Genomic DNA, 27,564 nt, shown 5'->3' with positions numbered 1-27,564 from the left:
TGTCTTCATGCGCACCCCTTAATCCGCCCTCGGACTTCAACTCCCGCCGTGCCTTGCGCCGAGATCCCTGCGGGGGAAGAATGGGGCTGTATCCAAAGTGTTCCCTGGGAGTTGTAGTTCCTATGTTGGTGAGGCGAGGAGGAGGCGGAGTGACTCGGCGGCCATTAGCTGTGTGTAGTTGCCTGGGACTGGGAGCATAAGTGAAGAGGGAAGCCTTATTCGGTGGATATCAACTGTGGCCATGGGCTCCTGCCGGGGCTAGTCCTAGAATACGGAGCAGGCGGGCTTTTCGGTTCTCCGCCCCGCCCCGTGGCGGGGCCTACTAGGCCTCCGGGCATCCCCGGTCTCACGTAGGCCTAGTCTGCCGGCAAGGGCGCTCCAAAGGCGGGAGGCGCCATGTCGCTGGTTGCTTACGCCAGCAGCGATGAGAGTGAGCCAGACGAGGCTGAGCCCGAGCCGGAGGAAGAGGAGGCGGTGGCGCCTGCGTCTGGGCCCACTTTAGGGGGCTTGTTCGCTTCGCTCCCCGCTCCCAAGGGTCCGGCCTTGCTGCCCCCGCCCCCCCAGATGCTGGCCCCAGCCTTCCCCCCGCCGCTGCTGCTGCCCCCGCCCACCGGAGACCCCCGGCTCCAGCCTCCTCCCCCCCTGCCCTTCGGCCTGGGAGGCTTCCCCCCACCTCCAGGCGTGAGCCCGGCTGAAGCGGCGGGAGTTGGGGAGGGGCTGGGATTGGGGCTGCCGTCGCCCCGAGGCCCTGGCCTCAGTCTGCCCCCCCCCATCGGCGGCGCCGGGCCCCCCCTGGGGCTTCCCAAGCCAAAGAAGAGGACGGAGCCGGTGAAGATCGCGGCGCCGGAGCTGCAGAAGGGGGATGTGAGTATCCGGGGAGGGCGCCCAGCCCGCGGCTAGGTGACGGTGGCCACGACGGGACCCTGGTTAGAAACTCCTCCGTTGGCCCGAAGCCACCGGGACCCTCGAACCGGGCGAACCGCTGAGCCGAAGTCCGTCAGCTTTGGGGGGTTAGGTGTTCGGCCAGGCGGGTGATCAGAGCTGGGCTGTCTGCACAGGGCCACTGTCGTCATCGCCTGGCACTGACAGGTCCCGGTTCTTGCCTGGGGACCCTCCGTCCCCAGTCGGTGTCTTCATCCCGGGCTCACTTTTCCCACATTCCTGTGCTGAGGGACAGGAAGAAGTCTGGCACCTGAAGACACCGAATGTCCAGGACCGAGCCTTTCCTTTGCCGCCAAACTCAATCATCAGGGCCTGGGGGAAAGTGGGTCCCTGACACTGAGTTTGAGGCAGTTCGAGAAGAAATGGAGTCTTTGTTGATGGCAGGCACTGGCCCTTTCCTTCAGTGGCTGTGGAACCCTGGAGACCAGAAGCAGGAGGCTTAGCCGGCAGGGTCCTACCTGGTGGAGGGGCAGGTCCTACCTGGTGGAGGGGCAGGTCCTACCTGGTGGAGGGGACAGGTCCTACCTGGTGGAGGGGCAGGTCCTACATGGTGGAGGGCCGAGTGGGGATAAAGGCTGGGTCTCTGGGAGTCTCAGACCCTTGCCTGGGTTGTACCATTTTGGCATTTTCAGTCTTTGGCGGGTTAGGATGCTGGGGTACTATTTCTAGAACAGGCTGTCATGCTTATCTTGTTTCTAGATGTTGGAGCAGAAAAATAGCACAAAACCTGGGGCCTTGAGGGTAAAGGTGATTGGAAGTCAAGGGCAGGGACAGGTTTAGCACTGCCAGGGAGCTCTTTCTTTATCTTCTTTGAGAAGTTTATTGGTCATTCCCTGGCTCACCTTTGATAACCTTTTTTCTGTACTGAGGATTGAACACAGGGATGCTCTACCACTGAGCTACACCGTTGTATTTTGAGACAGTCTAGCTAAGTTTCCCAGGCTGGCCTTGAACTTGGGATCCTCCTGCCTCAGCTTCCCTAGCTCCTGGGATTATAGGCTGGGGACATTAATCTTAGCTGATCTTGGTCTTGTAATTTCTGTATCTTTCCAACTCTGCCTGCAGTCATTTCTATTTTTGCATTTGTGGTTTCTTCCCCCAGATACCTTAATGTTTTATCCTCCTTCGTGTAAAAGTCTTGGCATAAAAATATGGTTCTGCTGGGTGCAGTGGTACACACCTGTAATTCCAGTGACTCAAGAGGCCAAGACAGGAGGATCCCAAGTCAGAGGCCAGTTTTAGCAATTTATTCAGGCCCTGAGCAACTTAGTGAGACCCTGTCTCAAAATAAGAAAATAAAAAGTGATGGGGATATAGCCCCTGGGTTTAATCCTCATACCAAAAAAACCCAAAAAACCCAAAAAACCCCATGTTTCTTAGGACTTCACCCCTGTCTACCTCATTAACCTATTTTGCCCTATTGTCCCAAATGGGGAATACCCATAAAAACTTACATATCGTACAAAATATATAATATAATTATATAATAATAATTACATAATTATATAACATTAGTATTAATATTATAATGCACAAGCTCTAGATTATGATTTCAGCCTATTTTTTTTGGTACTGGAGATTGAACCCAGGGACACTTAACCACTAAGTCACCTCCCCAGCCCTTTTCATATTTTATTTAGAGACAGGGTCCTACTGAATTTTTTAGGGCCTTGCTAAGTTGCCGAGGCTGGTTTTGAACTTGTGATCCTCCCATCTCAGCCCTGTGAGTCCAGTTGCTGGGATTACAGGCATGGGCCATCATGCTTGGCCCTTTTTTTTTTTTTTTTTTAGTTGTAGATGGACATGTACCTTTATTTTATCTTTTTTTGTGTGTGAAATGCTGAGGATCAAATCCATTGCCTCACACGTGCTAGGCAAGCGCTGTACCACTGAGCCCCAGGAATGGGGATCTTTTGGGGACCTGTGCAGCTGCTCTTTGCACACTCAAGTCACAGTTTTAGATCCCCCTCCCCCCTTTTAAAATTTATTTTTCAGTTGTACACAATACCTTTATTTTGTTTATTTGTTTTTATGTGGTGCTGAGGATCGAACCCAGGTCCTTGCACGTGTTAGGTGAGCGCTCTACCGCTGAGCCACCACCCCAGCCCATCCTTTTTTTTTTTTTTTGATACTAGGACTTGCACATCTAGGGACTCTTTAACACTGAGTCAAATCCCCACCCCTTTTCTTTTTTATTTTGGGTCAGGGTCTCACTAAACTGCTGAGGCTGACCTTAAACTAGAGCTCCTCCTGCCTCCGCCTCCTGAGTCCTGTGATTACAGGTGTGCTGCACCAGGCTCAGCCCTCGAAGGTTTTTATTTTTTCCTTTTACAGATCCCTAGATTAACTATCTCTAGTCCCAGTTCTGGTTTTCTAGAGGATTTGATTGATTTGATTTGGGTTAGTTTATTGGATCATCAGTTGTCCAGGTAGTACCAAATTCTTACAGATGCATTCCTACACCAAGTTTACCTTGATGTTTTTTATTTTTTTGGTCGTGGGAGGGTACTAGGGATTGAACTCAGGGGCATTCAACCACTGAGCCACACCCCCAGGTCTATTTTGTATTTTATTTAGAGACAGGGGTCTCACTGAGTTGCTTAGCACCTCGCTTTTTGCTGAGGCTGGCTTTGAACTCGCAATCCTCCTGTCTCAGCCTCCCAAGCCACTGGGATTACAGGCAAGCGCCACCACGCCTGGCCAGTCAGCTTGATTTAATTGGGGAATTAGAAATGATCCATAGAATAGATGATCTTTCTTTTTCTCTTTTCCCTTGTTACCCTTGTTGCTCTGACCCAGGCTTCATTGGTTGATTTCATGTGTTCATGGGATGCAGATTTCTGAAATCAGGATAACCTTCCCCTCCCCCCCCAAAAAAAAAATTAGAGTAATTCTGCTAGAATAGTACACTCACATAGTGTGTATTCCAAAGCAAATGGAAATTTTAGGATTGGGCCTGGGAGTGTAGCTCATGGGTAGTATGCACAAGAAGACCCTGGGTTCAGTCCCCAACACTGCAAGAGGAAAAATAATAAGAAAGAATGAAAGAAATTTTTGAATTATCTGGATTAGTATTACTACTATTTTTAGACTATTTACTTTCATAGTGGAAGTTTGAAACTCTTGAGATTGAAATTTCTTTAATTTTTGTCATTTTTGTTTACCCTCTCCCTAATTTTTGTCGTTTGTAGTAACTAAGTAGTCAGGTTACCTGCAGCTGACTTAGCTGAAGTTTTGGTCCTAGTCTGAACGGAAGGGTGAGTGAGTGTGCTGATATTTTGGGTACCTGCTGAGTGTTGCCACTGTGTTGGGCTCTTTCCTTTAGTTTACTGAGAAGGAAGGGGTTTAAGGAACAGGCAGTGTAGGAGTGGCAGAGGTTGATTTGAACCTAGAGGTGTTCTGTTCCTGGTGTCTACTGAAAAGATAGACGGAAGAACCACAGGCAGCCAGAAATGAGAAAGCAGGACAAGCAAGTAAGACAAAATTGGGAGAGAAAACGAAATCCTAACTGAAGGGCAGGTGTAAGCAGAAGATACTTGAGACCAGAGAGTTAAAAAGTTGATGAATCTAGCTAATCAGGATAATAGTAGTGATTAGAAGTTGGAGCCTCTGGAGGGTGGAGTGTCTGTTCTTGGACCCTTATTTCCTCCTGGCTCCTGGCCCTGGCAGCCAATGATTGCTTTTTGGAGAGAGAGTCTCTGAACAGAGCCTGGGAAGATAAGAGGGAGGCTGCCATGGGGAATGAGGCTCTGATGGATGAGCAGATCCCACCGGACCCTGCTTAATGGAATATGTCTGTTTCCGTTCTTGCTCAGCAGTCTGGGGTGTGTGTGTCTTGTCACTCTTGGCAGATTGAGCAGAGAGGACAGTGGTGGCCATGAGGCTCAGGTTCTTGTGAGGCCAAGAAGAAATATAATATGTTCCTAAGAGACACGATCAGTTTGTGTCTCTAAAACCAAGTGGGCCTGTTCTGGCCCGGCAACTTGAGCCCCTGGAGCTCTGGCGTTTCCAGCACGGCCTTCGTTTTTGGACTGACGCACACCCTCTTAGCTCACTTGAGTACCTTTAGGAGTTAGGTCCACAGTCTCTGTATAATGTACTCCTGAGAATAGCAGGTTGGAGATGCTTCACTGTTTTAACTTTTCACCACTGTTACCAAAATACCTGACAAGGACAATGTAGAGGGGGACAAATTACTTGGGGCTCATGGTTTCAGAGGTCTCAGTCCTTGGTCGGCAGACCCCAAGATAGAATCTCATGGCAGAAGGGAGTGGCCAAGGAAAACTGCTTGGCTTATGGCTGGAGAAAGAAAGGAACCTTGGACGTGTATTTCTAGGCCACTTCCCCATTGACCTACCTCTTCCCGCCAGCCCCACCTGCCTGCAGTTACCTCCCAGGAGTGCATTCACAGTATTAGTCTGTTAGGAGGTGTGGTGGCGGGTGCCAGTTATCTCAGCAACCCCAGGGGGCTATGCGGGAGGATCGAGAGTTTGAGGCCAGCCCAGGCAACTTAGCAAGACTCTGTCTCAAAATAATAAATAAATAGATAAATAAATAAAAAAGGACAGGGGATGTAGCTCAGTGGTAGAGTGCCCCTGGATTCAGTCCCCAGTATTGGGAAAAAAATTAATCCATCAAAGGATTATTGCAATTCTCTTAGTATATCATTTCACCTCTTGTGTTGCCTACCGTGAGCTTTTTGGGGAACATTAAAGATCCAAACTGTAACACAAAGTGAAACAGAATTACCGTGTGATCCACCACTGTACTCACAGGTGGAAAGAACTGAAAGCAGGAACGCAGACACATCAGAACCCCAGTGTTCATAGCAGTGCCGCTCTCAGGAGCCGACGGTGCCAGCAACCAAGTGGGCATCAAGGAAAATGGACAAAGTGTGGCGTGTACACCCACCAGAATATTATTCAGCCTTTGAAAGAGACGAAATTCTGATAGAACTGTGACATGGGCCATGGAGACATTATGCCGAGTAAAATAATCCAATCAAGAGGAGAGGTGTCAGCGGGGCGTGGTGGTGCATGTCCGTGATCCCAGTGGCTGGGGAGGCTGAGGCAGGAGAATCTCAAGTTCAAAGCCAGCATCAGCAATTTCGAGGCCCTAAGGAACTCAGTGAGACCCTGTCTCTAAATAAAATATATACTGAAAGAAGAAAGGGCTGGGGATGTGGCTCAGTGGTCAGGTGCCCCTGGGTTCAGTCTCAAAAAAAGGAAAAATGTTATGATTTCTTTTTCTTTTTCTTTAATTTTTTTTTTTTTTTTTTAGTTTTAGGTGGATACAACATCTTTATTTTTGTTTTTATGTGGTGCTGAGGATCGAACTTGGTGCCTCATGTGTGCTAGGTGAGCACTCTACCACTTGAGCCACAACCCAGCCCCAAATATTATGATTTCACTTATAGAGAGGCCCAGAAGATGCAGATTCATGCAGAGAGGTCACCAGGAGCTGAGGGAGTAGGGATGGGGAGTTTATGCTTAACAGGTACAGAATGTCGGGATGATGAAAAAGTTCTGAAAATAGACGGTGATGATGGTTGCCCAGCACTGACAATGGACCCAGTGCCTACAGACTGTGCCGTTGGACATGGTTAAAGCTGGGCCTGGTAGCACATGGCTGTGATCCAGTGACTCCTGAGGATGAGGCCGGAGGAGTGCATGTTTGAGGTCCACCTGGTAAATTAAGTTAGCCTCTGTCTCCAAATATAAAGGCTTGGGATGTAGCTCTGTGGTAAATCCCCCCTGGATCCAATCTCCAGTGCCAAAAAAAAGTTTGGTAAATTTAATGTATATGTATTTTACCGTGACAAAGCAAGAAAACTTTTTAGAAATGTTCCTATACTATTCATCACCAAAGATGTCTCCTCTGTGTCTAAATTAAATCCTGTGTGCTTAGGGTAAGCCTGGTGCCTCTAGCCCAGTTCACGATAGCAGCTGAATTGATTTCCTTTCAAATGCTCCAAGACAGCTGTATTCCTCCAGGAGGATTGGAAAATATCACACATGACATATCTTTTAGCATTTGGAGTTTGCTCTACACTGAAATTTCTTTCTTTCTTTTTTTTTTTTTAAGAGAGAGAGAGAGAGATAATTTTTTAATATTTATTTATGTTTTAGTTCTCGGCAGACACAACATGTTTGTTTGTACGTAGTGCTGAGGATCGAACCCGGGCTACACGCATGCCAGGAGAGTGTGCTACCGCTTGAGCCACATCCCCAGCCCTACACTGAAATTTCTTTTTTTTTTTTTTTTTTTTTGGTACCAGGGATTAAACTCCGGGGCACCACTGAGCCACATCCCCAGCCCTATTTTTTGTATTTTATCTTGAGACAGATTCTCACTGAGTTTAGTATCTTGTTTTTTGCTGAGGCTGGCTTTGAACTCATGATCCTCCTGCCTCAGCCTCCCAGGCTGCTGGGATTACAGGTGTGTGCCACCGCATCAAGTTTTTTCTGTTTTTTGTTTGTATTTGGTACTGGGGATTGAGCCCTGGGGTGCTTTACCACCGAGCTGTATCCCAGCCCTTTTTGTTTTTTATTTTGGGTCAGGGTTTCACTAAGTTACTTAAGGCTTTGCTAAGTTTCTGAGGCCTCATGCCTCAGCCTCCCTAGTGACTGGAATTCAGGTGTGTGCCACCACACTTGGCTGAAATTTATTTTCTTTTGTGAAGTGTTAAGATAATTCCTTGCTGTATTTCTGTTTCCTGTTAGCTTCTGTCTGGTCCCTGAATGCTTAGAAGTGCTTAGAAGTGCTCTGAGTGGCATTTAAACATCTTTCTGCAGGGAACCCATCTACCCGTGTTAGCATCCTCTTCAGGGTGGAACACGTGTGCTGGGGTTAGTGCAGGGCAAGTAGTAGGTCCTCATTCTGTTTTCCTGTCTTGCTGGTTCCCTGGGCTTCACCTTGGCTGTGAGTAGGTTTTCTGGAGGGTGGGGTAGGGATACTGGGGATTGAACCCAGGGGTGTTTAACCACTGAGCCATATATCCAGTCCCTTTTTATAATTTATTTTGAGACAGGGTCTTGCCAAGTTGCTTAGGGCCTCCCTAAGTTGCTGAGGCTGGCTTTGAACTTGAGCGACTCCTGCCTCAGCCTCCTGAGTCGCTGGGATTACAGGAGTGCACCACTATGCCCAGGCTGAGTGGGTTATTGAATCTCTCTAAGGACTGTCAGCTGTTAGAGGTAAATGTTTATTTTACCACCCCCTCAAAGGTGAGTAACCATGACTTAGCTAGCACATTAGGGACTCAGCACACTTCTGAGGTTTTTATTTTTGTGTTTTGTTTCGGGGTGGGGGTGTCTGCCACAGTGAGTGTAGTGAGTGTAATGCAGTGGCTTATGACAGGGTTCAGTAGAAGTTTACAATAAGATGCTCAAAGAATGATGATTGGGAGTAGCCATGGCAAATCCAAAAATCATAGGGTATTCTAAAGTATTGTACAGGTTTTATTCTTTTTCTTTTTTGTGCTTTTAGACTTTAAACTCAGTTGTCAGTATAATAAAGACAACCTGTCACATTAAAGTCATATTGAATTTTCTTCCCACAGCTGATCTGGCCTTCAATTCTATTAGCTGTAGGACAGTTTGGCTGAACTCTCACAGTGGCTACTTTTTATTTGTCTCAGCAAGTGAAAAATAAGAATATGCTTGTGTAATTTTTATAAAAAGTCTTGAATTTGGAAAAAAAATGTGTTTATTTTCAGATCATTGCCATTGGATCTATTGCATATGATTTTTTTTTTTAAAGAGAGAGTGAGAGAGGGGAGAGAGAGAGAAAGAGAGAGAGAGAGAATTTTTTTTTTAATATTTATTTTTTAGTTTTCGGTGGACACAACATCTTTGTTTGTGGTGCTGAGGATCGAACCCCGGCCGCATGCATGCCAGGCGAGCGCGCTACCGCTTGAGCCACATCCCCAGCCCCTATTGCATGATGTTAAAGGTTAAATGTGACCCAAGACTCCATGACCAGGACTCCAGGCTTTCTGGTTTGCCAGAAAGCAGATACATAGGTCTTTGGGGTCAAAAGACAAAGGGAGGGGGCTGGGGTTGTGGCTCAGAGGTAGAGTGCCAGGCGAGCAAGCACAAGGCCCTGGGTTCCATCTCAGCACCACGTAAATGTAAAATAAAGATATTGTGTCCACCTACAACTAAGAAATAAGTATTTAAAAAAAAAGACAAAGGGGATGGGGATGTGGCCCCTAAGAGAGGCTGTGGCCTTTGGAACAGAAAGAAAAGGTAGAACACACTGGGCACCTCGGCGCACACCTGCCATCCCAGTGGCTCAGGCGCCTGAGGCAGGAGGATCGTGAGTTCAAAGCCAGACTCTGCAGAAGTGAGGCACTAAGCAACTCAGTGAGACCCCATCTCTAAATCATCAAATACAAAAATAGGGCTACATTTGTGCCCGCCAGGGATGCAAAAAAAAAAAAAAAATATTGAACTCAGTGTTGCTGAGTTCAATTTTCCATACCAAAAAAAAAAAAAAAAAAGTGAGTAGAGCATACTTAGGTGATGAGTACTTGAGACTTTCTCCCTCAATGAGTTTTGACATCTTGGTAAGCTAGAGAGAATAATCCTTGAACTGTTTAGAATTTTTATTAAAAAATTTTTTTAATTAAAATAGTTGTACATGGACACAATACCTTTTTTTTTTTTAATTGATTTTCTGTGGTGCTAATGATGGAACCCAGTGCCTGACGCAGGCTAGACAAGCGCTCTGCCACCGAGCCACAAGTGCCAGGAATCTTAGTTTGTATACATTGTCAGGACAGTAGCTCAGGCAGTCTATTTTCTTTTCACTTTTTAAAAAATTCTTTTTATATACACATGACAGTAGAGTGTATTTCAACGTATTATACATATGTGGCATATGATGATTCCATCCCCTCCCTTCCCTTCATTCCCCGTGAACTTCCGTTCTCTGCCCCCTTATTGTGTGTTCGCAGCCGCTATCAGAACATTGAGGCTCGGCAGTCTTGAGAGCATCACCCTGACGCGCTGAAGTAGTGGTTTTAACTGAGACTTGGGAGATCACATAGCTGGATTCTCAAGCCAATAAGAGGCAGAACTGAGATTGAAACCCATGTCTGATTTTGTGTCATGTGCGTCCCAGCTCTACCATGTGGGATCTAACATGACCTTGTCCTTGTGGGTCTCAGGTCTAGACCAGTACAGAGCTCAGTGTGGAGTCACCACAGAAGCATAGGAGCCAGAGTTGGCTCAGATCCTGGTTCTGCCCCGTCCTAGCCAGTGTTTAACTGAATCTTACGTTCCTTCTTTGTAAAACTGATCATAATGCCTATTTTGAAATGTTACTATGAGGATTACGTGAAAAATTGTGCATAAATTGCCCAACATGTAGCAGGTACGCTGTGGCCGGCTGTTCTTTCCTTTGCTGCCCCTGTCTTTATTTTCCACGTTGAGGTACCGAGACAGATTTCCTTGTTTGCTTGTTTTTTCCCACAGTATTGTGAATTGAACCTAGGGATGCTCTACCAGTGAGCTATATCCCTAGCTCCTTTGAAAAAATTGTTATCATGAGACAGGGTTTTGCTAAATTGCCCCAGCTGACCTTGAACTTGTGATCCTCCTGCCTGAGCCTCTTGGAGTTGCTGGGATTACAGGTGTGCATCACCGCATCCAGCATTTTTTTTTTAATGTATTTGGCAGCAGGCAGCAGTTAATAAAGTTAGTAATTAAAGTCATGCCTCCCGACTGCTGGGCTGCAATATTCAACTGTAATATATCCCCTTTGCCGTTAGTTAGGGTGAGAATACGCTGTGTAGAGCAGGCAGCCCTGAGCCCCAGCTAACGTGACGTTAATGTGAATGAGGTGGAGACGCTGAGTGAAGGAGAGCAGCTGAGGTCACCAGAGAGACTGCTTGGGAGCTGGGAGTCAGGGAGGGCACCCAGAGTTCAGATGGAAAGGAGAGAGGTGGCGGCCATAGGACTGCAGCTGGTGGGTGTGACCAGGGGGAGGACGGACAGGAAAAAAGCATAGCTGCAGGGACAGCAGAGTTTTGGGAGGGGAATTTCATTTTGATTTTTAAAAATAATATTTTTTAATTTCAATTTGATTAAAAATTTTTTTTTTTACTTGTAGATGGATACAATACCTTTATTTTGTTTATTTTTATGTGGTGCCGGGGATCGAACCCAGTGCCTCATGCATGCTAGGCAAGTGCTCTACCACTGAGCCACAACCCGGCCCCTCAATTTAATTTTTTTTTTTTTTTTTTGGTGCTGGGGATTGAACCCAGGGCCTTGGGCTTGTGAGACAAGCCGTCTACGAACTGAGCTATGCCCTCAGCCTTTAATTTTTTAATCTTTTAAATTTATTTTGCAGTGCTGAGTATTGAACCCAGGGGGGCTCCATTGTGCTACACCATTTTTATTTTTTAATATATATATATATATATATATATATATATATATATATATATATATTTAGTTGTAGTTGGATATAATTTCTTTATTTATTTTTATGTGGTGCTGAGGATCGAACCCAGTGTTCACACAGCCCATTATTTTTAGTTTTTAGTTTTGAGATAGGATCTAGCTAAGTTATCCAAACTGGCTTTGAACTTGGGGTCTTCCTGCCTCAGCCTTCTGAGTCATCGGGATTATAGACGTGTGCCAGTGTACCAGCTTACTACCTTTTATTGCAGTTCTTCAGTTCTTTGTACTTCTCATTCTAACTGGATTGTAAGTCTTTTTTATTGATTTATTTATTTTTGGGTACCAGGGGTGCTTAGCCACTGAGTCACATATCCAATCCCAAGCCCTTTTCATTTTTATTTTGAGACAGGGTCTCTTTAAGTTGCTTAGAGCCTCACTAAGTTACTGAGGCTGGCCTTGAACTTTTGATCCTCCTGCCTCAGCCTTCTGAGCCACTGGGATTACAAGTGTGCGTTACCATGTTCAGCTGCATTCTGAGTCTTTGGTGGAGAGGCTACTGACACATGGAAAATTACACATTGGGGTAATAAATGGTCCAGGTTGGACCTCTGGAGAGAGAACTGTCTAGTGGCCAGTGTTCCAGCTGCCTCAAGCCCTGCCTGGGACACTAGCTAGAAGCTGTAGTACTTAGCATAGTGTCTCTTTTTTAATTTCTTTAGTTGTCAATGGACCTTTATTTCATTTATTTTTATGCGGTGCTGAGAATCGAACCCAGTGCCTCACACATACGAGGCAAGTGCTCTGCCACTGAGCCACAACCCCAGCCCTAGGCATAGTGTCTTGATAGTAGGTTCTCAGTAATTATGATTGAAAGATCCTTGTAGCACACAAATTCAAAAAGGAACTTGGCAGATTCGAAAGTCAGGATTACTGTTTCTTTTTTCAGCAGTAGGGATCAAACCCAAGGAGCTTTACCTCTGAGTTATATCCTCAGCCTTTTTTATTTTGAGGTAGAACCTTTCTGAGTTGCCATGTCTGGCCTTGAACTTGCAATCCTCCTGTTTCAGCCTCCTGAGCCTCTGAGATTACAGGTGTGCACCCCCATGCCCAATAAGGATTTGAAGTCTTATAGTGTCTTGGAGATGGACGGCATTTAACTTCCTGACTAATCACCTTTATTTGCAGATACACTGACTAAGGAACAAATGGAAAGCTTTAAGATTTTTGGTTTGGGGAGTGGTTAAAAAAGTTAAGAGTTTGCTCTTCATATGCCTTGCATCCTCCCTCAGTTTAAGATGCTGAGGAATTGGTATTGAGCTAATAAAAGTTTAGATATTTTTCAGTGTGACAGCTTGTCTTGGAAACAGTCCTGTTGAGTCAAAGGATGACACAAATGACCTCCAGTCTTGCCCCAGATCTTAACAGTCATCATTTGCCTGCTTTCTTCCTGGACAGGAACAACTCTGTCTGGCAGACAATAGATCATACTTTGGAGAGGGAATGGATTTCTTCGATGGCTTTGACCTTTAATGCCTCATAGAAGAGTAGTTAACACACCACTTAATCCCACTGGACTTCCTTGGCCCTGTGGTTATGTAGTCTATGTAAGTGGTTTTAAAAGTGAAGCTGAGATTGGGTGAGATTGTGGGCCAAATCTCATTCATCTTCTAGTGGACAGATTTATAGGAAGTAGAATGGGTATAGCTTGTTCTTTCTACCACGGACTCAATGGGAGGAAATGGTCTCAATTTAACAGAATAGAAATTGACGCCAAGGCCGGGCACAGTGGTGCACACCTGTAATCCCAGCGGCTTAGGAGGCTGAGACTGGAGGATCGTGAGTTCAAATCCAGCCTCAGCAACTGCGAGGCACTAAGCAACTCAGTGAGATCCTGTCTCTAAATAAAATACAAAATAGGTCTGGGGATGTGGCTTAGTAGTTGAGTGCCCCTGAGTTCAATTCCTGATACCAAAAAGAAAAAGAAATTGACTCCAAGAAGGCTGTGCAGCAAGTGTGGGGGGGTTGGGGACTGAGTGACCTAGGGAGTGAAAGTACACCCCATTCTCTGAAGGTTACTGAGGTCAGCAGGGAAGCTGTGCTTTTGGGCTGGGCATAGGTGGCTCTGCCTCTGTACAGAAGCGGACACCCCGTCAGAGGGTCTTTGTGGTCTAACCTTTTATGTATTCATTAGTATGCTCCACTGTCTTAAAACAGTGAGGCCTTATTCCATTTCTTTTTCTCTTAGTCAGATTCTGAGGAAGATGAACCCACCAAGAAGAAAATTGTCCTTCAGGTAAGCTTGGTGACATACTGTAAGCCATTTTTTTCTTTTCCCCACATTGTTTCCTGAAAGACAAGACTTAGCTACCTAGCAGTTTTCAAGGCATGTTTAGCTCAAGCACAAATATTTGAGAACTGTTTAGGTCTGGCTTTGGTTTCCTTTATAGCTTCAGGCCTGGTACATGCCCACCCCTCCCTCCCTCGCTGCTTCCTGGTGTAGCTTGAAGGAGTTAAACTCCTAGATACAGGCAGTGGTAGGGGGCGGATCTTAACTCAAGTCAGTTCATTACATTTCAGATAAAAGGATTATTTAGGGACGGTGGAATAAATGGATCAGTCAAAATGATGTTAGGGAGCATCTATATTTTAAAATTGTCCGTCTTCTCCCTGTCCTATTTTTAACCTGGAAATAAACACTTAAACAGTACTTACCTTATACCAGGCTCCGTTCTAAGTGTTTTACCAGCACCTACGGATACCATCCTTCTAATAGTGCCTACACCATAGTGTTGATATCATCCCTGTTTGACTTAGGGAACCGAGGAACCTGCCTCGGGTCGGCAGCTAGTGGAGGCAGAACTGAGATCACAGTTGAGTCAGGCAGTCTGACCACTAGGGAGCCCATGTGATTGCTGCACTTGGCTGCTTCTCTGTCATCAAGGCCGGGACAACGAGCTCTCTGCTGTTTGCTTGTTTCTCCTGTCCCAGTGTTTACTCTGCCTGCCTCGGAGTTTCTTCCTGTTGTTTCCACGCTTGGTGATTTTACACACTCCTGTCTCATGCGGACCCTGTGTCTCAGGGAAAAATATCCTGTCTTTAAAAGGTAGTTGACTAGGGATTCAAATCTATGACGCTGTGGCTGCCTCTTCCCCTGACTGTTAAGGTGTTTCTTTCCCCTCCAGGAGGGCATAGGTCACAGGTTGAAGCGAGGCTGCTGTGGCATCTGTTTTTATAGTAGATGCTAAAGAAGAAGCATGGGCCAGGCGCGGTGGTGCATGTCTGTAATCCCAGCAGCTAGGGAGGCTGAGGCAGGAAGATTGCAAGTTCAAAGCCAGTCTCAGCAACAGTGAGGGCCTATGCAACTCAGTGAGGCCCTGTCTCTAGATAAAATACAAACAGAGCTGGGGATGTGGCTCAGTGGTCGAGTGCCCCTGAGTTCAATCCCTGGTACCAAAAGAAAAAGAAGAGGAGGCAGGGAAGAGGCCAGCAAGCTGAGACTCCTGTTATCAGGGTGTTCCTGGAGGAGATGGACTGGCTCTGAAGAACCCCATGGTAAAGGGCAGAATTCCAGGTGGCATGAAGAGATGCATTGACAGAGGAACTCTGAGCTCACGTTGGAGTGAGGACCCAGCCCTGCAGAGGGATGTAGCCATGATCCCAGATGGTGCTGGAGCCACACATTCCTAAGGTGGCCTGAGGAGGACACTGCAGCATGGTTTCTGTGAACCTGAGCCTCTGGGGGCTGCCACACTGAGTTGATTCAAATCTATAAGCTCAGTGGAAAAGAGCCTCTGTCCATATGAGTGGGTCTCCTGTGGACTGCACTGGTATTCTAGGACACTGACATGGTGACCTCACACCACTTTCCTTTCTCCAGTTGGTCCCTCCCTCAGCCCCGTAGCTAGGCCAAGCTGGCTTTTTGTCATACAGAAAGTGGGATCTGAAAGATTCCTTTTTTTTTTTTGTATTGGAGTTGAACCACAGTCCTTTTTATTTTGTATTTTGAGACAGGGTCGTACTAAGTTGCTTGGGGGTCCACTAGATTGCTGAGGCTGACCTTGAACTTGCCATCCTCCTGCCTTAGCCTCCTGAGTTGCTGGGATCACAGGCGTGCACCATTGCAGGATCTGAGAGGTTCTTGGGAGTAGTAGAAACTCTGGATGACTGAGCCAGTTAGCTTACAAATTGTTAGGTGAAATGCTTGATTCTGGCATTAACAAGCTAATACACCATAAGTATAAGCCTATCCTTGGGCAGGGGTGGGATAGGGTGGACGGAGGGGATTTTTGGCAACAGGTATGAATGTCCCTTTTTTAGACAGAGCCTTATTCTTGGCTTTGGGTAGCAATTCAAAGGAAGGAGAGTTCAGAGTTCAGAACTTGGGGAGAGGTCGAGTGATTAGCTGGAGGGAGGCTAAGGATGATGTGAGATTAAGAGCAGCGTGTTTGCCAAAGACACAAGAGTGGAGGGGGACTCTGGCAGAGGGCCTTGGAGCCGGGCTGTGATGGAGATGAGCAGAAGAGGGATGGCACTTCATGTCAGGAGAAGCATCTGCAGAAGGGTGTGATGCAGGAGTTGATGAGCCCAGATTGGCCTGAGTGGGTGGAGGTGAGGAGGAGCAAGGGCTGAGGAGGATGTTGGGCCAGAGCACATAACTGTGCTTTTTGTTTTCAGTGTCACCAGTACATGACTTAAAGTCTCACTCTTCACCTTTCTTTCCTCTTGCCCCCAACTGCATCTCCCCAGGGATCCAGCGAGGGGACCGGTCTGTCTGCCTTGCTTCCCCAGCCTAAAAACCTGACTGTGAAAGAGACCAACAGGTTGCTCCTGCCCCACGCCTTCTCCCGGAAACCCTTGGACGGCTCCTCTGACACCAAGCCCTCCAGACTGGCTGCAAAGGCCAAGCCTTCCTCTCTCGCTCCTGTCGTGGGCACCACAACTACCACTCCGTCACCCTCTGCCATCAAGGCTGCTGCCAAGAGTGCTGCCCTACAGGTGACAAAGCAGATCACGCAAGAGGAGGATGACAGTGACGAGGAAGTGGCCCCCGAGAACTTTTTCTCCCTCCCTGACAAGGCCGAGCCACCTGGAGTTGAGCCATACCCTTACCCTGTCCCCACCATCCCTGAAGAGCTGCCTCCAGGCACGGAACCAGAGCCGGCTTTCCAGGACGATGCAGCCAATGCCCCCCTTGAGTTCAAGATGGCAGCAGGCTCAAGTGGGGCCCCTTGGATGCCTAAGCCTGGGGACGACTACAGCTACAATCAGTTTTCCACATATGGCGATGCCAATGCTGCTGGTGCTTATTATCAGGTGAGGGCCACACACAGCAGGCCACAGAAGGTTTGAGCCAGTGGTGTGACCATAAAAAACACTCCTTTATCCTGAACCTTACGAATCTAAGTCTGACAGAGTTGACAACATAATCAACACCCTTATTCTGTGTTAGCTTTCCATCACTGTGCCAAAATACTTGAGGTAATCAACTTAAAAAAAAAAAAAAGTAAGATTTATTTTTGGCTCACAGTTTTAGTCCTTGGTTGTTTAAGCCTGTTGCTTTTGAACTTGTGACAGCACAGCACACCATGGTGGGAGTGTGTGGCAGAGGAAGCTGCTCATATCGTATCCTTCCAGGGGCCCACCCCCAGTGACCTAACTTCCTCTCACTAAGCCCCACCTCTTAAAGGCCCCACAACTTCTCAGTAGTGCCATGGAGCTGGCCACCAGGCTTTTTTTAAAAAAAAACAAAAACACAAGGATCTTAAGGGGAAACTTATTCAAATGATTTGCATTCTTTTTTTTTTTTTTCCCCTGGTACTTTAGATTGCACCTAGGGGTGCTTTTACCCATCCCCTGCATTTTTTCATCTTATTTATTTATTTATTTATTTATTAGTGAGAGAGGAGAGAGAGAGAGAGAGAGAATTTTTAATATTTATTTCTTAGTTCTCGGCGGACATAACATCTCTGTTGGTATGTGGTGCTAAGGATCGAACCCGGGCCGCATGCATGCCAGACGAGCGCGCTACCTCCTGAGCCACATTTGCAGCCCTTATTTATTTATTTTTGAGGCAGGGTTTCACTAAGTTGACCAGACTGGCCTTGAACTTGAGACCCTCTTGTGTCAGTCTTTTTTTTTTTTTTTTTTAATTTTTTTTAGAGAGAGAGAGAGAATTTCTTTTTTTAATGTTTATTTTTTAGTTCTCGGCAGACACAACATCTTTGTTTGTATGTGGTGCTGAGGATCGAACCTGGGCCTCATGCATGCCAGGCGAGCGCACTACCGCTTGAGCCACATCCCCAGCCCCTCTTTTTTTAAAAAAAATATTTATTAGTTTTTGGCGGACACAACATCTTTGTTTGTATGTGGTGCTGAGGATCGAACCTGGGCCGCACGCATGCCAGGCGAGCGCACTACCACTTGAGCCACATCCCCAGCCCCTTGTGTCAGTTTCTTGAGAACCTGGGATTACAGGTGTGTGCCACTGCACCTGACCCCAAACTATAGCATTCTGAAACCCAAATCTTATTGTAGGAGAAGGTGGGAGAGGAGCAGCTTCTCGTCTTAGAAAATGGGCTCCTCAAATTTGGAGGATGAGGGTTAGGATTAGTGTACACTTCCAGATGGCAGTCAGGAAGGGTCTCCGGGGGGTGTGGCAAATCTTGAGACAACAGGGAAGGCCAGGTATGGTGGCACAGCCTGTAATTCCAGTGACTCAGGAAGCTGAGGCAAGAGGTTCACAAATGTAAGGCCAGCCTGGGCAACTGAGACTATCTCAAAAAAGTAAAAAGAGCTGGGGCTGAATCTTAGTGGTAGAACACCCCTGGGTTCAGTCTCCAGTACCAGAAAGAGAAATAGGGAAGGAAGACTCCCAGCAGTCAGAACTTCCCCAGAAGGGGGGCTGCGGGGGGGGGGGCTCCTAGAGTTGGGCTCAGGTGATGGTTGGGCAGGAGGGTAGCTGGCCCCTGACTGGCAGTTGCAGGAAATTTTACTGCCCACCTGGGATGGTTTGAAGGGGATTTAAGTCCCCCTCGTCCACCGTGATTCTCTGAATTGGTCACTGTTAATCTTATTTTCAGTCTGGGTGTGGGTAGGGAAAGAGGGCTTCAGGGGGACCCTGTTCTGACCAAAGATTTTGAAAACAGTTGTGTTCCCTAAATCTTTGCTCCTAAACTTTATTGTATCTTGTAGACAGATCAGAGACTGTGTCTCCCCTCAGGGCTATTATTAGGAGGAAGGAGAAAGATAATAGGAAGGTTTGGGCTTTTTTTTTTTTTTTTTTTTTTTTTTTTGCAGTACTAGGAATTGAACTCAGGGTCCTCATGCATGTTAGGCAAGCGTTATATTCCCAGCCCTTTTAAAGTTTTTATTTTGAGACAGGATCTTGATAAGTTGCTGAAACTGTCCTTGAACTTGTGGTCTTTCTGCCTAAGCCTCCCGAGTCCCTGAGGTTACACTGTGTATCACCATGCCTGGTAAAGCACTTTTGAGTATTCTAAGGGACCCTGAAATTGAAATGTATCTTTTTGTGAATGCTACTATAGAAAATCCATAATTCTTAATTGTGCTGGAATTTTTGTATATTCTTGTGTAGTGAATAAAATTAAACAGTTTTCCATTTAACTCATTTGAAAATGAATGTTCCTAGATGGATAGAAATTTATTGGAGCTTTGGGCAAAAGTGAAAGAATTAGGGAAAATAGTGTAGGCAAGGAGGAAAGAGGAACCCAGTTTCTGGGTTCTCTGGTGGCCTAACTTGGCCAAAGTGGAGCTGGGAGGGGTGTTTCTACCACCCGTCTTCCTTTGGGGTCTACAGCAACGACTGAGCACCCCAAGTCTGAGGGGAATCGTTAGATTCCTGAAGCAAAAATATGGTAACACAAACCTATTTTGTCCTAGCTTTGTAAGTTCAACAATATTTCAATAGTGATTTATTTAATATCAGAGATCCACAGCCTCCCCCTCCCTGTGGACGGTCTCCTTGTGTCCAGAGGGCCTCAGTGGGGTGAGGGGCAGGGGGCTTGGCGCCTACCTCGTCTTGCTGGCCTCACACCATGGCCCAGTGGGTCTCACGAGTCGGGGGAGCTGGGCGAGGGAAGGGTGGGAGTTGCCTCAGGTAGCAATGAGGGAGCCAGGCACAGATTGAAGGAGGAGAGAATGTCTTTATTTCTTGCTGTCCTTCCCTAAAAACCTCCCATCTGTCTGGATAGTTGAGATCAGAAAGTGCAGGAATGTTGGTGGGTTAGCGGGTGGGTCCTTGGATCTGCGTCTTTAGCTGCTTCATCTGAGGGGCTGGAGGGGCCACCTTGTCAGTGCCTGTTTCTGGGCCAACCTTGTCTGTCTCCATGTCTTCACTTGATGTGTTCTTTTCCCCTCCGGCCACAGGACTATTACAGTGGTGGCTACTATCCTGCACAGGACCCGGCTCTGGTCCCCTCCCAGGAAATTGCCCCAGATGCCTCCTTCATCGATGACGAAGCAGTAAGTTAACAAAGCACACATGACTTTTTTTGTGTCCTGCAGCTGTCAGAACCACATTCAAGATTCAAAGCCCTGTCCTTTCGGTAGGGAAGTCATAGCTTAGTAGAAGGGATCTAGACGCGGGAATCGCTAACCTCTGGGTGGAGGTTCTTAGATGGGCATGGTAGCCTCCCAGCCACTTGGGCGGCTGAGGTAGGTGGATCACAAGTTTGAGGTCGGCCTGGGCAACTTAGTGAGAACCTGTCTCAAAATGAAAAAAAAAAAAAGTGGGGCTGGGGATGTGGCTCAGTGATGGGGTGCCCCTGGGCTCATCCCCAGTTTCACACACATAGCCTCTACTTACCTTCCTCTAGAAAGGAGTCTGGCGCTTTGCATACTTCTGCCTGTTGTTGGTGTTGTGTTCTTCCACAGCCTCTTGGCAAGTGCAGAGTACTCATTAGGTCCTATTGCTCCTCAGCCTAGGGGCAGTTGGGTACCCGTTCAGTGGTCACATTCAGTTTTTAGTAGGTGGAGCAAGCTTGGAGGCATCACTAATGTTCAGATCAGGACCTGGGTCTTACTGAAGTTTTGGGGTGCTTTAATTCCCCTTGCTCCACGCTCCCCTCCAGGCACATCTCTGACTCGAGTGACTTGCCATTTTTCTGGAGGAGAAGGAGGAGGAGGAGGAAAGTCTCCTGGAGAATTTGCTGGGCCCTTTTTGTGAGGTTCCCCAACCCAGCTCCACATTCTCCCTCCCATGTGCACTGCTGATTGATGATACTGAACTAGTGAGTAGTACCAGAGGTGGAAAGAGAACTGAGTTTTAGAGGAGAAATCTTGGATTTTTTTTTTTTTTTTAGTTTATCGGCGGACACAACATCTTTGTTGGTATGTGGTGCTGAGGATCGAACCCGGGCCGCACGCATGCCAAGTGAGCGTGCTACCGCCTGAGCCACCTCCCTAGCCCGATTTTTTTTTTTTAACAACCTGAATTCTTTTTTTTTTTTTTTTAAGACGTTGATGGACTTTTATTTTATTCATTTATTTATATATGGTGCTGAGAATCGCACCCAGTGCCTCATACATACTAGGCAGGTGCTCTGCCACTGAGCCACAACCTCAGCCTCTACTTATTTGTGTTTGACATGGTCTCTTTATGTTGTTCAGATGGTCTTGGAGATCTGGGCTCAAGCAGTTCTCCTGCCTTAGCCTCCCAGATAGTTGGGTGTTTAGGTGTGTAGCACCATACCCAGCTTACCCTAAATTCTTTTATTTTTTTTCATTTGATTTATTTATTTTGGGTGTGTGTATGGTTCTGGGGATTGAACCCAGGGCCTCAAGCTCTCTTCTACTGAACCACATCCCCAGCCCCTTACCTTAAATTCTTATTGTGCAAATTGTACCCAGTCCTTTTAGGCAGATACAGTTTATACATCATTTGAGTACAGATTTATTCTGCTGGGTCTCTGTACTTGTTCATATTTGGGGACACCTTTTGTCTTCCCTTTCTTGGGGTCCAAGAGACCCTGTGAGAAGCAGGCCTTTCATCTTTTGTCAAGAGAGCTTAGTAAATGGCAGGTGAAAGGACATGTTGCAAAGAGGAATTGAGAGTGTGGTAGGATTGGTGAGTCACAAAGTCATAGCTGGGTATGTGGTACACTCCTGTAACCCCAGTGACTCAGGAGGCTGAGGCAGGAGGATTGAAAGTGCCAAACCAGTCTAGGCAACCTATCAAGACTCTGTCTCAAAATAAAAAATAAATAGGTGCCTGTAATCCCAGGGGCTTGGGAGGCTGAGACCGGAGGATCGTGAGTGCAAAGCCAGCCTCAGCAAAAGTGAGGCGCTAAGCAACTCAGTGAGACCCTGTCTCCAAATAAAATACAAAATATGGCTGGGGTTGTGGCTCATTGGTCGAGTGCTCCTGAGTTCAATCCCCAGTACACACCCCTGCCAAAAAAATTAGTGGTGGGGATATAGCTTAGTGGTAGACCACCCCTGGGTTCAATGCCAGTACTGCAAATAACAAAGTCACTCCAAAAACTCTAGATCTTTAGTGACATTTCTTAATCTCCTCACCTGGGTTCTTAACTCCTGCATTTTCTTCTTCTTTCCCAGTTTAAACGGCTGCAGGGCAAGAGGAACCGAGGGAGGGAGGAAATCAACTTTGTAGAGATCAAAGGTGATGACCAGCTCAGTGGGGCCCAGCAGTGGATGACCAAGTCATTGACAGAAGAGAAAACCATGAAGTCATTCAGCAAAGTAAGTGGGAAAGGCCTACTGGGTGACCAGTTTGGGAAGCTTCAAAGCAAAATCTTGTCCTACTCGCTGCCCAGCCCCATATGCACCATTATAGCCACATCATTAACAAACACTTGTTGCACATGGTCCTGGAGTATGAACCAAGCCTCACAGCTATACCTCTGGATTCTAGAACTTTCCAGCATTTTAACTGCACTCTGTCTGGATGGTGGAGTCTGGTTGTTAAGAGTGGTTGGTTGGAGCACTGCTGTGGGAAGATCTGTGATGTGTTGTGGCTCCTTCCTGGGCTGGACAGAGCCCGAAGCCACTCTGTGCTCTCCTGTAGTCTCATTGCTGTCCCCCTCCTGGTAAGCTGGGTCCTGTCTCAGCACATCTTTAAGGAGTGGGCTCAACAGAGCCTGAGAGTGCTGGGGTCCCTAGGTCCTGAGAATGCAGCTCGTCCTCGCTCCTTCTCTCCATTATTTATTGTAGCCAGCTGTGGTCTTTCCAGATGCTTTTCTTCCTCACGTTTCCCAGCCCATGCCTGGCCTTCTCTGTGCTCGTTTTCTACAGTGTGATGAACATCTCTTCACCCAGAGCTGAGTAGAGCTACTGTGGACATTTACGAGCTTGCCACAGGGGGGAATATGTGGGGAAGTCCTGGATTTGAGCCCAGCACCAGCAAGGCCAAAGTCAAAGATTTTACCCCTGCTCGCCCATTTGCTTTGCTTTGTTCTGTGGCCACAGATGGCCATCCAAGCCCCAGCCGTTTGTTTTAACTGAATGCTGGCGGTCATACAGGACAGAGCAAAGGATTGTGGTTAGATCAGCATAGATCCATCACTGTTTACTGGAAAAACCACTTAGGAGAGCATGCTCTACTAACTGCGGGCCAAGAAGCATCATCACATAGTAATGGCTGTTGTTGTTAGCACTCACCGTGGGCCAGGAATGGCAGTGATGTTTTATGTATATCATCTTTAACTGTCACATTAAATGACATGCAGTAATGGCATGGAGTTAGAATATGCTCTTTTCCCAGCTCCTGGTTTTCTCCCCATCATCTCATTGTAGTGAACTAGCTTTTTAAAATGAAGATATGGTCCCCGTCCTTGAGGAGTTGATAGTGTAGTTGGGAAGAAGAGATTTAAGGACACTTGAGTATAAATGATTACAGCGCAAATTGATTACATAAGTGCTGAGGAGACTCTGGAGAGGAGTTTTGAGAGTTGGGTGGGGCTCGCTAGGAAGCTTCTAGCCTGAGACAGCTCTGGCAGAGAATAGAAAAACCACAGAATGAAAGCCCAGGCCAGCATAGACTTTGACAGTAAATCGTTTACATCAAAGTTTGGCTAGGCGTTCAGTGCAGTGATAGGCAGAGATTGGAGGACTGGAGAGAAGTGGAGTTATTGTGAAATTTCTATTTCCAAGGAAGCTGTTGGTACCTTCTAGAATGGGTGAAGTGGGGTTTTCAGCCAGAGATGATTGATGGGAAGAGTTTGGTAAGCAGTAGGTAGGAGACAGACTAGACATCTGGCCTGACTGGGGAGAAGGGAACAGAGACGAAGAGATTTTAAGGAGGAGATGGGCACAGGGATTGTGAGGAGTTCTTGGAGGAAGGGCAGAAGATCGCCACCTGTGCCCTGGCACTTAGCTATCAGACAAGCTGCTGGCATAAAGCTGGTCTCGGGTGCCCTGAGCTTAGGGCGGAGGAGGTGGGGGTTACCAAAGAAACAAGATGGTCCTGACCTCAAAGTATTTCCAGCCTAATGGGGATATTAGCAGCCTGTTTCAGCAGTGATTCTGAGCTTGGGCTTTTTGCATAATAGCTTTAGTAAAAATAACTGTTTTGTAAGTATATAGACATAAAAACAGCTCTACACTGACTTCTCTCCCACAGGATTTGGGCTGTGTAATTTGTTTTTCAGTCCCCAGCCTGCACAGTATAGGCACATGAGAAACTTCTGTTAAGGTCTGTATTTTTTTCCCTTGCAGAAAAAAGGCGAGCAGCCAACAGGCCAGCAGCGGCGGAAACACCAGATCACGTATCTGATTCATCAGGTGAGAAGGCAGGATCCCCTAGACCTGGGAATTGAGATCTGGGTTAAGAGTAAGAAGCCCACTTACAGGACCAGCTTCCAGCAGCATCCTCCCCTTTTCTCTGTGTGGCCACCAGGGGGAGATGTGTCCTTCAGTATCACCCTGTTCTACCTCTTATTGCACAGAAGACTGAGTTACAGACTCAGTCTTAGAACAGACTTAGAACAGACTCCAGAAGAGCCTGTCTAGTGGGGTCTGCTTCTAAGCCTAGCAGCTCCGGAGGCTGAGCCAGGAGAATTGTGAGTTCAAAGCCAGCCACAGCAGAGGCAAGGTGAGACACTAAACAACTCAGTGAGACCCTGTCTCTAAATAAAATACAAAATGTGGCTCAGTGGTCAAGTGCCTCTGAGTTCAGTCCCCGATACAAAAAAAAAAAAAGAATAGACTCCAGAAGAGAAAATTCAGATATCCAAAACACAGTTTAAGAGGAGGGTGAAGGGCTGGGGCTATATCTCAGTTGGTACAGTGCTTGCTTTGCATGCACAAGGCTCTGGGTTCGATCCCCAGCACCAAAAAAAAAAGGGGGGGGGGAGAGTGAAATAGTTTATCATAAGGTCCTTTTAGATAGTAAATTTATCTAATAATTTTTAAAAACCTAAGAAAAAATTGATTCACAAATTTGACATTTACCTAAAAAGGTCCATTTGTATTTGCCAACACTAAATTTAGAATTCTAGATAATCCAAAAAATGTGTTTGGGAATATGTCTTGGTACTATTTTCAAATCCTTAAACATCCTTTTGAGACCCACAGTACTGTGAAAGCTGTCAGAGGTACAGACAAGAACATGAGGCACTTCCTGGCTATGTTCTAAGGGGTGTGCATTCTGGTTGGTGGTTTCAATGGCAAATCTTGCTTTCATGGTCCTTGTCATAGTTTTATCTTCCTTTTCAGGAACTCCTTTGTGCTCTTTCCCCATATTGTAATTTTTAGGGGATGAATTTGAGGGTAGAGTCTTTTCTAAACCCAAACTCTTACTGTCTTCCCCAGCATGTCTAGGAGAAATGAGCAGGCATCAGATAACATTGGGGATTGGGGAGCCCCCTTATCAGGATGGTGCTTGTACATTCCCAGAAGAGCCAGGAGATATTGAGATCAGAAGAGAGAAGTCATTTTTCTAGTACCCGTAGAATTTTTCACAGCTCTAAAAGATTACTTTAAAATGATGTGGTTGGGCACCTGTAAACCCAGCGACTGGGGAGGCCGAGGCAGGAGGATAGCAAGTTCCAGGCCAGCCTGGACAACTTAGTGAGACCCTCTCTCAAAAACCAAAAAGGACTGAGGAATGTAGCTCAGTGGTAGAGCACCCTTGGGTTTAATCCTCAGTACTGGGGTGGGGCAGGGGGAGGTACGAATTTTCGGAGTGCAACATGTGTTATATACAACACAACAGCAAACCTCTTTTTTAGACTTAAGTTCTGGTTGTTTGGCATCCTCTGGTGACCTCTCCAAGTCTCTGAGACTGTCCTTTTCTGGTCTGCTGGTTGGGTAACTGTGGCATCTGATTTAGATGCCAGCTTGTAGTTCTCCTTTTTCCATTTCCCACTTCAACGCCTCAGTTTTAATTCTACCAGAGCAAGCACAAGGATTCTTGAGTCCTTGTGCTGCTTGAGCCTTGTTAGCTCTCCAAAGAGATGGTTTTTCTTTGCTTTTTTTGTGGTCTTCTCCTTTGTGGATAAGAGAAAATGAAGTCTTTCAAGGGATTTGTTCTTTCTTTTTTTTAGTTGCCAGTGGATTTTTCACTTTATTTATTTATATGTGGTGCTGAGGATCGAACCCAGGGCCTCACACATGCCAGGCGAGTGCTCTACCGCTGAGCCCCAGCCCCAGCCCAAGGGATTTGGTCTTTTCCCATAATTGTTACTATGGGAGAAAGTCCATGTGTGTATGCGCACACAGGGGTACTGGGGATTGAACTTGGGACACTACCACTGAGCTACATCCCTAGCCCTTTTATTTTTTATTTTATTTTTTTAAATTTTAAGATAGGGTCCTACTTAGTTGTCCAGGCTGATCTCGAACTTGACATCCTCCTTGCTCTTCCTCTGTAGTGGCTGGAATTACAGGTGTGTGGCACAGTGAAAATCTTGCTGGGAGAAAGACTTTCAGTTGGGAAGCTCACAGAGACCAGAGGAAAATGTCTTTCACGATTCTGGTTTAAGGGCTGGCAGTGTGCTTGCTCAGCATGTATAAGGCCCTGGGTCCAGTTCCTAGCACCGTACGTCTATACAGATGCTATTGTGACAGCCCTCACCCCTTCTTCCTTGCCACAGGCTAAGGAGCGGGAGCTGGAACTGAAGAACACCTGGTCAGAGAACAAGCTCAGCCGCCGGCAGACCCAAGCCAAATACGGATTCTAGGGCTTTGGAACTGATGCTCCCAGGATCTCCTGCCAGCCTAGTTGGCCCAGCCCCCAGCTTCACCTCTGGGACCCCAGCTGCTCTAAGCCCAGGATGTCTTTCCCTGAGGACCCAGCCCTCGCCTCTGCGAGAATGAACATATTTGATAGATTTTTCTTAACAAGTTAGAAAATTGAGCTCCTGTCCGTGTTGGAGCTAGCAGACTGAGTGATGCCGCTGGAGGGGCTCTGAGTTCTCGGGTGGGAGTCTTGCTCCCTGTCAGGTGTGATGAAATGTTGAACTCTCCCCTACCTTTTTTTTTTTTTTTTTTTTTTTAAGCCAGGGATGTCTGTTGAAATAAAACATTCAGTCTGACAGACGCTGCCCTCCTGCGCCTGGACCTCAGTGTGGTGTCTGTGTGCAGCGTCCCTGCAGAGGGCCTTGAGCTGCCTTGGAAAGTGCTTTGCTTTTTCCCAATGGCCACAACTGGGTTCATGACCTTCGAAGACCCTAGAATTGCAAGGTTTTATCCGGGTCAAGATGATTTTTCAAAGGGGCCTGTGATCCCAAATAGAGAAAACGATGCTGATCTCAGGTGCCTCTGGAGATGGGGGATGCCATCCAGCAGGCAGTGGTACAGTTCCTCTTCCTAACGGTGAATCCAGTTTACACTGATGTCATGACCTGAGCTCTTCTGAGAGCTTAGGGTGAAGCATGAGGGCTGGACACACCTCAGAGACTCCCCAATTCCCAGCCTCTGTTGGGGAGTGCAGGTGGCAGGGCCTACAGGTTTCAGTTAGCTGTGGGGCTCTTCGATGAAGGGACAGGACAGATGGCATGATTTCTTTATCTCAGAGCAAGTTTCAGGTGGGGATGGTCATAAAAACAGTGTGCCACTCGTACTGTGATTCCACTGAGACACACTGTCAGGTGCTGGGACTCCAGGAGAACTTAGCTGCCAGGTTTCCGGCAGGAAAGGAGAGCTGAAGAAGGTCAGTCACGCCCTGATGCTCCAGTCCTGTTTCAGGGAAACACAGGGAGAGTTAGCATTCTGCAAGGCTAAGGCCAGGGGGCAG

At 46.8% G+C, this 27,564-nt stretch overlaps 1 protein-coding gene across 1 annotated transcript; it reads left to right on the top strand.

The window, feature by feature from the left end:
• The first annotated feature begins 106 nt into the window (after nucleotides 1-106).
• Nucleotides 107-26,880, top strand: Prcc (proline rich mitotic checkpoint control factor). The gene is made up of 7 exons (XM_026404936.2): nucleotides 107-864; nucleotides 13,597-13,644; nucleotides 16,098-16,664; nucleotides 19,737-19,832; nucleotides 21,927-22,070; nucleotides 24,045-24,110; nucleotides 26,423-26,880. Exons 1-7 carry the CDS (start codon nucleotides 397-399, stop codon nucleotides 26,507-26,509), a joined length of 1,476 nt encoding a protein of 491 aa, XP_026260721.1. The 5' UTR covers nucleotides 107-396; the 3' UTR covers nucleotides 26,510-26,880.
• Nucleotides 26,881-27,564: the final 684 nt, after the last annotated feature.

This window comes from Urocitellus parryii, chromosome 11, assembly GCF_045843805.1.
Source record: "Urocitellus parryii isolate mUroPar1 chromosome 11, mUroPar1.hap1, whole genome shotgun sequence".
Taxonomy (NCBI): Eukaryota; Metazoa; Chordata; class Mammalia; order Rodentia; family Sciuridae; genus Urocitellus; species Urocitellus parryii.
Note: the sequence above shows the minus strand (reverse complement) of the source record. Positions and strands in the feature narration are given on the sequence as shown.